Genomic DNA, 11,684 nt, shown 5'->3' on the forward strand with positions numbered 1-11,684 from the left:
TTCCAGGGAAGGGGCAAAAGTTAACCAGTCAATGGTCGTTTTTCATTAAAAGACAAGCATTTTTTCTAACCAAATTCAAGAAGGGTTCTGTTTAAAATACAAGTCAAAAGCAATAAATTTATAAACAATCAAAAACAAAAAAGCGATTCAATAATAAGTCTGTTTTACAGGAACGTTATTTCAAATTTTTCCAAGGAGGGGGGCAGAAGTTGACAACTCAATGGTCATTTTTTTAATATTTCGATTTCATTGAGATTCACAGTATTTCAATAAATAACGTGCATTTTTTTAGCCAAATTACGGGAAATGGCAAATGCCAAAAATTACTTAAAATTCACGTCAAAAGCAATAGAATCGTGGCGTCGCAGTAGAAACACTCGGTTTTATAGCGTTCATATTCCGACTTTTTACAACAATATTACGACTTACAATATTCAAAAATCAAATAAAGAATATCTAAACTGAATGTTGACCAATAGAAGAACGCGAAAAACGAATATCCCTTTTCAGAAGTTGAGTTTTTGTGCTAGCTTCTGTATCATTAATCTAAAACCTGCTTAGATGTCAGCCCTAATATCCTCACTAACAACTTCCTACGTCCCAGATTAATATCATCGGTTCTGGTTTGTCACAAAATTTCCGAAATGACCATTTATAGCTTTCGCCAGCGTTCAAAAATGAACAAAAATTTCCAAGATAACCTCTTTCTTTTTAGCTGTTTCTTGCGCCCTTTCGTAGATATTTATTGTCAAAATTCCCGAAACAAATATTTTAAAACCACATTTGGTACATTCTCAATTTAAGTTCATCCCTGTCCATTACATTAAAGATGATTTTAACTGCTATTGTCCACTATGAAACTCATAAAGCATTATTTAATCTCCATTGCCATTGTTAATTAAGGGTTGAAAATATCGAAATAAAAAATATACCGTTACTAAATAGCATCATTAAATACGACTACTGTTAACAAACACTGAAAGAATAGGGAAATTATCAATAAAAAAATATTTAATTTCAATACACATTCATTGCATACAAATTATTGAGAACTTATTTAAAAAAATATATAAAAAATAGTGTATGAATATTTAACAATTTCTTATTTAATCAATTTATTGTTTTCAATTTGGGTCCAGTTAATTTTAAAATAAAATTACTTAAAAAACATATTTTTTTACTTTAATAACAATTTAGTTATTAATATTGAATATATTCTTAAATCTCAATAAGTAGCATAAAATTAATTTAAAATTTTAATAACGATAAATAATGTTGTTATTTAGTAATATTTTAGTATCTGCTATTTGAGACATTTTTAATTTTACATATCTAAGGATAGATTTTTGATAGATTAATATAATATGCATTTTATTTTAAATTATTTTAGCAAATCTTTATATTTTTTTCTTTGCGAAATTTTAAAACACTTACTTTGATGGTTATTTATTTATTTATAAATTTCGGAAAATTATTTATTTACTAACGTATTTCAACATTGCAAATATATGCGCATAAGAAATAAAGGGATTACGCTGAAACACTTTTAAGAGTAGTTGTGAATTATTTATTATAGCAGGAGTTAAGTAAACATATTTCTTATATAATAATTAAATACATTGCAATAATATGCTTTCATTTATTTTTTTAATGATCAGCTATTATATAAAAGTAATTATGTTTATATCTATAACCGTTCATTGATATATTTGCTTAACAAATAAGCAGATTTCATGACATTTTTATAAAATAGTCCATATGCTTTCGATTATTTAATCAAAAATACCTAATTGCAACATTAATACTTAACCCGGAGATTTTCATAAAAATATTATATTAAAGAATAGTTTATGAATATTTATTAACCCGCCGTTGGTCGCACGGCGGCGCAGCGCTCACCCTATCGGTTTTTTTGATGCCGTTTTTTTTGTATGAAACATATTAACTTGTGGGTCCCTCTACTTTTCAATAATTATGTTTTCTTCAATATTGCAGGCTCAAACACGTGTTTACTAATTTGATATACATTTGGTTTTGCGTATTAGTTGTGTTAAATCAAGGATCGAGAGAGAACGTTATTTACGCGGGTTAGATTCGTGCTGGAAATTATATTTTTTGGTAGTTTCTTTTTATTATTATTTACTTTTTTGTTGTTATTATTATGTTTTTAATTTATTTTATAAATATATTTAATTTAACTCTTTTGATACATAGTATAAAAAAACTATTTTGAATTTTTTTTTCGATTCCTTAGATAATTAAAAAAAATTAAACAAATTTATCGCAAAGTTTGCAAATAAAAATATAGCAATATTTAGGAGAGAAACCTGACACTGCGATAGTTCATCACCCAGAACCAAGTGAATAGAATCGTCCCAAATGTAATTTTTGCCCTAGGAAAAAAATCGCAAAATCACCATCAAATGCCACATGTGCTATAACCCAATATGCAAAGAACATTCATCGGCATTATGTCCAGATTGCATAACTAAGTATTCAAGTAATCAAGATCAAAAAAAAATATATTTTTTCATGTTATTTTTAAAGTTTTAAGCATATATCTAAAAAAAAAATATTTTACTTATAAAATATTTATTATTTTATTTTTCTTCTTTCGTTATGTAAATAAAAGTTTTAAAGAATTTATTTAATTTATATATACAACACTAAAATAAACCAAAAATAAAAAAAATAATAAATTTTCGATATTTAAACTTAAAAACATAAAGAACTGAGAGGCGGCTATTCGCTCAGGCGCGACCAACGGCGTATGCAACACTCGCGCGACCAACGGCGGGTTAATGTCTTTTTTCACTTAATTGATTTTTTTCACTTTGTGTCCTGTTAATATTGAAATTGAATAATTTTCCTTCAAAAACTTACCTTTTCTTAAGCCGCGTGAGAAATATTTCTAAGCGGTCGATTTGTGACCAATTTTTGTGAGCAATAACCCACGTGAGCAATCTTCCTGAGATTAATGTTCATGTGACCAGTTGTCATGTGAACAACGATCATCGAACCATGAATTGGTAAGGCTTTTTTTTATTCTGTTCGTAACTTTTTATAAAGAGTAATTTATAGTTTTTGTTAAACTCTCTAAATATTTTTGGATTGATTCATTTTTTCTGTTTTTATTTGATTTTTTACTTATTTTATTGCATTGTTCAGTTTTCTTTTATCGACAAGTGATCTAGAATACTGACAATTTAAAAAAAAAATATTTTCTGTTATTTTGGTTGTTATATTTTTTAAGCGGTTTAATTTTTTGTTACATTCATAATTTGGGATTGCCTTTTATGCTGCATCTTGTATCATTTTGCTTTAATACGCTATTGCGTCCTCCAATTGTTTTGGCGTTTTTAACTGAATATTACGGCTACTTTGATCATTTAGGGTCTGCCTAATTGTTCTTTTATTGTTTAGAATTGGTGTGTTGGGTTTTTTGTTATGTAATAATTTAATGAGATCAGAATTAGAGAATAATCAGACGATATGTCAAGATTAAATTCAGCTTCTGGGACATCTTTTACTTTACTGAAATTAATTAAATCAGAGTTTTTCTGCGGTCCGAAGGCCAGCATGTAGGCTCCCCTGTTATTGATTTCATGTTGTTTACTTGGAACGACAGGTATAATTGTCGGCCTTTATGGGTGAGGGGTTGTGATCGTTAACCCCACCTAAGATGTTTGGCGTTGAAATCGCATCCGACGAAAGATCTGTTGTCCAGTATTTTAAAGATGTCTATATATTGTTTCTGCTTAATTTTATGTATTTATATGGCCTTAAAAGTTATTAGCCCTATGCTGTCTTCAACGTTGACACTGGTGGCTTGAATATAATCTTTGTTGTATTTTGTTTTTTCCCAGTGTTCTATTTACATATGTTTTTATAATGACCACTGTTTCTCTGGAAATTCAGTATGATAAATGTTGTAAAAAATAATTAAAAACAAACATTTTTAGGTAATGTGTATCTCTGATATTAGCAATATGTCAATATATAACTAATTTGAATTAACTAATCATTTACAATTAATAAATTAATATAAAAAGAACCGTTCATTTTGGAAAACAGCAATAATATAGTCTTATTTTTAAATAAGTCCAGGTCTCGCATTTATGCAATAGCACTGACGATGTACAGTGCTTGTTTGTGAGACCAGCTTTAAATTTAAAAACTGGCTTATAGCAGTTTCAAAGCGGATTAACTCTTCGACAAAGTCCATTTCTGCTATCCAACCACACAGGTAATTGAAATGCTTCACTTTATCAATTCTATCTCCGTCTAATTTTAGCTTACCGGGCCCACGGGGAGCTTGTTTACTATAAAGATGTTATTTTATTGATGTATATTTGGTGACCTTCGTTAATTGTTTCATCGCCGAGTTCAATTTCTTTTCGCAATTAATACACAATTTGAATTTTGACGATTTTTACTAATTACCTAAGACTGCTTATTTGATTAATATTTTTACTTATTTAAATGAACTGAATTTCAGTTTAGTCGAAGATAAAATAGAAGCGATTAGAAAAAACGACTTGTGGTCGAAACCTTTAACAATTATGTGTATTTATGACACTCAACGATTTTATAGAAACTTTCAATTAAGAGCTCCCTAATGATACACGGCAGAGTCTTGTTGAGCATTTAATGGCTCTAAAAATCAGCTTAAGAATAATTTTCCCTGTGCTGATTCTGACAATGAGTTACTAATGGTTAATATTTATTTGTATTTGAACAATATTTATTCGTGGAATTGTCATGCCATACATTTTTGAAACTACGATTTAACAAAACTAAATGCATCAATTTTTGACTACTTCTCTCAGATCTGATTACCCTGCACTTGCAAATAAAGCACTCTAATATTTGATTCCGTTCTGCGCAACATATTTATGTGAACAGGCTTTTTCGGTATTGTTATATATTAAATCAAAGTATAGAAACCAACTCAATGTAGAAGCGGACCTTAGAATAAAAATTTCCAACATTGAGCCCGACATCGCGGTTCTGGTTTTAAGAAAACAACTTCACTTATCTCATAAAATAAAAAAATATTTTTAAAAACATATTATAATAAAACTATTATCACAATATTTGACCAAGAAATGTTTTGTATTAGTTTAAGACAAAATATTTTGTAGCTTTTAATTACTATTTTACTCCTGTTTTTATTGATTTTATGTTTATAATAAAAATGTTCATCTCTATAAATGTGCAAGACCGTTTGTTTTAATAAACAACAATATTTGTAGCAATGTTTATTAAAACATTTCAAAAACAACGTAAAATAGTTAGGGTAGAGATGGGATTCGAAAAAAATATTGTTCAAGAAGGGGGCTTACGGACTACATAAATTAAAGAATCGATAATTTATAACATTGTTTATTGATTTACAAATCTTAACGTAAGATATTTATATAGTTTTAAAAAATATATATTTAATTAATATTAATTATTTTATAGATTATATTACTAGGTTACTCACATATTTGAATAAATAATATTGTGCGGGTCTATTTACCTATTTATTTATTCATTCATTATGCCCAGAACTTGGCGTCTCTCTGATAACACTAATGTGACGGCAGTGGAGGGCGGCACATTTCTTCGGTAGACCTCGACGGAAGACGACGGCGGCGGTGCCTCGTCTACCGCTCACTCAAATATTTAAATAACTTTCAATAAATCTGTGTGTAAATCCACTCGTCGCCTTCAGTCTGACAACATATGATACAGCTTAATCTAAAAAATAAATAGTTTCTTGTATTACTTACTCAGTGTTGTAGTTCTAAAAAAAGAAGTACTGAGACGCTACTCCTCTTTAGGGTGATCAATTAAATTTCAATTCATGTGAACCAGGATACAATTACCCTGGTTATTTTGCTTGCTGTGTTGTAATTGGGTTGTGCAGTGTGATAAGTAAAAAATTGCTTTAGATTAATATTAAATTAAGCTCAAAGAAATTTTAGCATATCTTTTAACAAATCGTACTAGTCGTAAAAAAATGTGTTAAAACGAAGTTCGGGGCCTTACAACACCACTGGTTTTACTCCTGAAACGATTTAATATTATTAAAAATATATTTTCATTAAAGAATTGTAGATTTGAAATTGAAATGTAAAAAATGGAAGAGTAATAACTGAACATCAAGTAAGTGTGCGGGATTTATTTGTCAATACTTATGTTTGCTTTAGATACTTAAACGGTGCATACTTATGCTAATTATAATTTATAATATATTTCTTATTTTTAGTTTTTCAATAAATATTTTATAATATGGTCAATTATTTTAACGTTAGGACCAAGTAGTATGTATATATTTGTATATGCCGGTTGACGTTCATCGGCTTGGAGTCGGTTTTCTACACAAAGTAATTACAAATTTGCGCAATGTCGATATTTTACCCATCAATTTTATTATAATTTGAATACAACGATAGATTAAATGATTTACATTTAAGAATGGACCCTCCAGCATACCAGTTGGCGTCTAATTCTCAAAACGTCACCGCCGAGGCGTCGATCTCTCCGCAGCCTCCTCCCCCGCCTCCGCCCTTGCTCCCGCCGGCGTCTCTCGAAATTTCAAATGTCCCTTCGACAACTCTCAACCCTTCAGCTTCCACATCAGCTATACCGGAAGATGAAGAAAAGGAAGAAGTTATTAGTCACGACGAATTCACTGATGAGGTATATTTAATTTTTTTTTTTAAATGCCAAGCTATTTTAATACGGTTCGTATAATAGGAATCTGAAGCACACGCCGGTAACAAAGCAAACACGCCAGGAAGGAGTGTCACTCTTCAAATGTTGTTGGATGCTAAAATATTACAACCCGGGGAAGCAGCGATGACTATTGAATATTTGGTTTGTTTGGCTTTGATATTTCAAGTAATAAGATTTCGGTATTATTATTTTTTTTATGTTTTTTTAGGGTCAAAAATTTGTCGGAGATCTACAAGCTGATGGGAAAATCAAATCTCACGAAACGGAGACGATTTTTTGTTCACCGTCAGCGTGGGCCATTCACTGCAAGAGAATAATAAATCCTGATAAGAAATCTGGATGTGGATGGGCTTCTGTTAAATATAAAGGGAAGAAGTTGGACGCTTATAAGGCAGCTTGGTTAAGGAAAGTCCAATTGCAAAGAGATATGACACCTTCTGATGGTAAGTGGTTTACACTTTGTTTACAATACGACAATATATATTCGATTATGAGATTTTGTGAGAATAACACAGTATCAATAATGATTTATTAAAATTTTTTTCAACACTGCTAGAATTTTTAGAAGGTATTAATATTTTATAAGCTCTTATTTATATTTTACACAAAACCTGTGGCAAATTTCGTTGAAAACAACAATATATTATATTATTAAAATATATATTCATATTTCTATTTCGTTTCTTCCCGTGTATAATCTTCCATCTATAACTTTTTGAATAATCCCGTCAATTGGACGGGTGTCATTAAAAATAGGTATATAGTGATCAGATTTTCAATATCAGAAGTTTCCGAAAATGAAAAGAGTGTTAATATATTTGCATTGTTCTAATATAAAATATCGTAAAAAAATACTGTGATACAAATCGAATCAGAGGACAAATCAGAAACCATATTTTTATTTACGCAAATATTTTTATTTTTATTTACGTAATGATTACTTACAAATTATTTATACATATACATATGTGTATGTAAATTATTCAAGAATACATTTTCTGTACACAAACTTCGTAAAATCTATTTTCTTGACTATATAATTTTCAAACTTACATGGTTTAAAAAACGCGAGAAAAATTATGCATCTGTTCCGAAAATCATAAAGAATAATTATAAATCATTCCCATAGTTAGGTTTCACCGAAAGTGCACATTTCTATTCGCTAATACTACAAAAAATTTAGATATAACTTAAAATGACCATTCCAAATAATATAATACAAACTTGAGGTTCAAAATAATAAATAATATCTTCACATATATGGGAATGCACATCTATTTTCAAAATGAGCGTAAAAATATTTAAGATACTACAACAATTATTAAAAGGCCTTTCAGAGATTGTGACAAACGAATTCTATGAACTTTGGTCATAGCAGTTACACTGACAAGCACGAAGACGAACGAATGAAACTAATCGATCTCGTAATAAATTTATGAAAAAATATTTTTAAAAATCGATCAGTGTAAGGTCTTTTCATGCCCCTGGACCCCGGGTAGTGAACTAGATAAAAGTGATACTGTAATTTCAATAGAACATGTTCTTCATATCATCTAACCATTTTTGAGCAATACAATGTGTTTATTTAAAAGAACACAAAACTTATTAGATGAAATTTTTTTTCTCATTACCCAGTTATTTATTTGCAGAGGTTGAAAATGAAGTTGAACAGCAACCGGCACCACCACCTCAAAGGATTGTCGTAAAACACAACACAGTTCCCAATAGATTGGTCCAACAGTCTGTATTTTTACAACTGCATACAATGATTTAAATTTTCTGTTTAATTAAATTTAAATTATATTATAGCGATGCAAATACAATGGTAGAAGCTGTCTCGTTTTCGTCCATTGGAAAAGTTCAACCTTTCTTAATATCCATAAGCACAAATGCCTGCTTTGTACTTGATTTACATTGCCATTTATCAATGTCGGATGTATGCGGCTATTTAGCTGGTTCGTGGGATGTCAACACACATTGTCAGTATTTATTATATTATAAATTACTCTCGATTGTATCATATTTTGTTATAAAATCATTTTAATTTTGTAGATCTTGCCATAACACATGCGTTTCCGTGTTTGACTTGCAAGGCCGATGATAATCCAACGGTTTTAGTCGAATCGCAGATCCATTTGGCAATGGAACGCATGGGTCTCACCCTGGTCGGCTGGTATCATTCTCATCCAGTCAATGCTGCAATGCCGACACTAAGGGACTGTGATAATCAGCTCGACTATCAAATTAGGAAGCGTGGACCTAGCGATCTGACTTATGCGCCTTGCGTTGGCATCATATGTTGTAAGTATATCTTTTTTTAGGTTCTTTATTCTTATTTTTAATGAGATAATATCTACAATTTATCTATTTAATTTATAATTATTGATGGTTATGTATTAATAAGTTACTCTTCATGCCTCATTTGAATGTATTTCTAATTTGTCGAGATATATCTTGCCGTTGTTTTTTTTTTATCTCTTTCTCTCACACATATATCTCGAAGCATATCATTTAAATCAAATTATAAGGGCACATGTAATTCATTTTTGTACCTAAACCGACTAGTTAGTAAATTTTACGGAGTTTTATTATCTTTTCTTATTTTTAAAAAATATTTTTTTAAAGCAAAAACAATATAATATAAATTGAGTGCATAATGTTATTACGAAAATAACCACAAATTTAATTTTAGCTCCATATAATCCAGAGAGTCCAGTCTTGGAGTCTTCGTTAACATGTTATTGGGTGACGCCACCTCCTGAACAAAGACCTACAGAGTATCCTCGCCCATTTTTGATGCAATACACTGTAGTACATGATACTCATTTGACATCGCATGCAATGGAACAAATATCTAAAAGCGTAAAATATTATGCTTCAGCTATTGACGACAAAGCCATTGAATTCCAAAATGTATACAAATCGGACGTAACGTATTTGGAAAAGTTGAAATCTTCCCTGACCGCCAAGTTTCCCAGGGAGCAAAGTGATGGATTGCTTTGGACTTTCATTAAAGACGCTTTGGGCTGCGCCACTGAAGGCGATGATAAATTAGATCTTGACGCTTTGCTTGCCGTCTCTCAACCAATCCCTATGCCGAAATCGCTGCAGAGTTCCATTCCAAACATACCCTCCATGACCACTTTACAACAGATGGTCAGTCTTCCTGCGGGAATACCTCCCCTAAGCATTCCATCAAACGCGTTCACCAGCTTATCCAGTAAATATGAACTTCCGACGCACTTAAACATACCAATTCCGCCAACGTCGAGTAAATCATCTAAAAATTCCAGCTCGATATCGAGCTTGGGATTGCCTCCCGGTTTGGACGTGTTAACCAGCATGACTTTAGGTCTCGGTCCAAATGTCCCATTGGGATTATCCACATCGAGTTATGACGCTTTAGCGGCGAATAGCTTACTAGCAAATCTACCTCCTGGTATCTCAACTAGCTTAGCGGCTACTCTCACAGGATCTAAAATGCCTGATACATCCATATTGAGCTACTCTAATCTATTATCGGGACGATCAGGATTAGATAAAAATAGTTACGGTTCATTATCATCAGCTTCATCGACAAGTGTATCGACTTCTTTGGCAGCTAGTTTAGCATCGTCGATGCCGTCGAGTCTTGCATCTAATCTGATGTTGAGCTCAGCTGAAATCGCCAATGCTCTCTTTCAAAGCAGCAAATTTCCAAGCACTAGTGCTCTCCTGGGACTACCAGATCCCATGTCGCAGACTATTTTAGATGCTAATAATATGTATCTATCTCCGTCGTTATTAAAAATGCAAGATACCTTAAACCTATTAAAACCGTTATCAACGAGTAGTCCGTTGATGGGCAAGAACAGTGAACAGAGCCTTTATTTAAAAAGTACTCAAGATCTGATGAAATCGGCTAAAGAATATCTGCCTCCTGATGTTAACATCTCAGCAATGAAAGCCGCTGGAAAGTTGGATTTTTCACTATCACCAGATCTAAGTATAACGAAGCAACCGGACGTATCCATTTCGACCATTCCTAAAATTCCAAAACTGTCCGATTACACTTCCGATTTTGCGATGCCTAGCTTGAAATCAGGCGAGTCGTTTTTGAATCAAATGTTGGAGTTGACGAAGAAGGCCGGTAAAGCCGACTTCTCTACAGACAGTTCGCCGTCTCCTGCCAAAATGATGAAGATGGACAATTATGGTTCGTCGCTCAATTTATCGTCTTCGTCAGTATTAAATTTGTCCTCGCATTCGAACATCGCTGATACCATATCGCAAGTGGCTAAAGGCAACGTATCTTCATCATCAAAGTCTGAAGATGTACCTAACATGGGCAGCGACGAACCTCAGAACTTGTCAATTAGCAGAGATTCCGATAAGCATAAGACGTCGCTGGAATCAGGAGCGTAAAAGTAGTCAATTAGGATGTTTGTTGTGATTATACAGTATGTTGTGAATTATTTATTACTAATATTGGTGTGTGACCGTCGGTGGATAATTTAAGAACTTCTCGTATTCCTTAATGTTTTAAGTCAAACAATATACTCAATCTCATTATATATACATATATATTTTTATACACCATATATTTTGTTAAATATTTATGTATTTATCATTTGACAGTGTTTTTTTTTTACTGTGATATGGACAGTATTTGATAGATGTACATTTTATTAAATTAATTATACAATAATGTGTGGAAATTTATTATATAAATTTATTGCTGAAACGTAACAATAAATGTGATTTTTATACATAATTTAGTTTTATTTTGAACCCTATTCTTTAAGAATTATTATGATTTTTTTTAATCAATGTCAAATATTTTAAAATTTCAATATCATAATTCTCTGAGCCTTTCAAGACATGGACGTCATTTGGGAAAGAGGGGGGGGGGGAGGCGGTGATGTCAACCCCCCCTTGAATCAGGCCAAAAAAATGCATGTCATTTAGTGAAATACTAT

At 31.5% G+C, this 11,684-nt stretch overlaps 1 protein-coding gene across 2 annotated transcripts; it reads left to right on the forward strand.

Moving 5' to 3' along the window:
- The first annotated feature begins 6,310 nt into the window (after positions 1–6,310).
- Positions 6,311–11,476, forward strand: LOC148230356 (uncharacterized). 2 transcript variants are annotated; one of them, XM_088196208.1, is made up of 8 exons: positions 6,311–6,374; positions 6,444–6,690; positions 6,748–6,867; positions 6,935–7,169; positions 8,376–8,466; positions 8,536–8,705; positions 8,779–9,027; positions 9,419–11,476. In XM_088196208.1, exons 2-8 carry the CDS (start codon positions 6,466–6,468, stop codon positions 11,128–11,130), a joined length of 2,802 nt encoding a protein of 933 aa, XP_088052334.1. In that variant the 5' UTR covers positions 6,311–6,374; positions 6,444–6,465; the 3' UTR covers positions 11,131–11,476. The 2 variants fall into 2 exon arrangements, with proteins under 2 accessions (XP_088052334.1, XP_088052333.1); XM_088196207.1 differs by having other exon boundaries at positions 6,465–6,690.
- Positions 11,477–11,684: the final 208 nt, after the last annotated feature.

This window comes from Plectrocnemia conspersa, unplaced genomic scaffold (assembly GCF_051122295.1).
Source record: "Plectrocnemia conspersa isolate PC_06_02 unplaced genomic scaffold, ASM5112229v1 ptg000010l, whole genome shotgun sequence".
In the NCBI taxonomy this organism is placed as follows: domain Eukaryota; kingdom Metazoa; phylum Arthropoda; class Insecta; order Trichoptera; family Polycentropodidae; genus Plectrocnemia; species Plectrocnemia conspersa.

Coding starts and splice junctions, on each gene's coding strand:
- LOC148230356 (XM_088196208.1), top strand. CDS start 6,466: ATGGACCCTCCAGCATACCAGTTGGCGTCTAATTCTCAAAACGTCACC. Junction 6,691..6,747: donor ACGACGAATTCACTGATGAG/GTATATTTAATT, acceptor TTCGTATAATAG/GAATCTGAAGCACACGCCGG. Junction 6,868..6,934: donor CGATGACTATTGAATATTTG/GTTTGTTTGGCT, acceptor ATGTTTTTTTAG/GGTCAAAAATTTGTCGGAGA.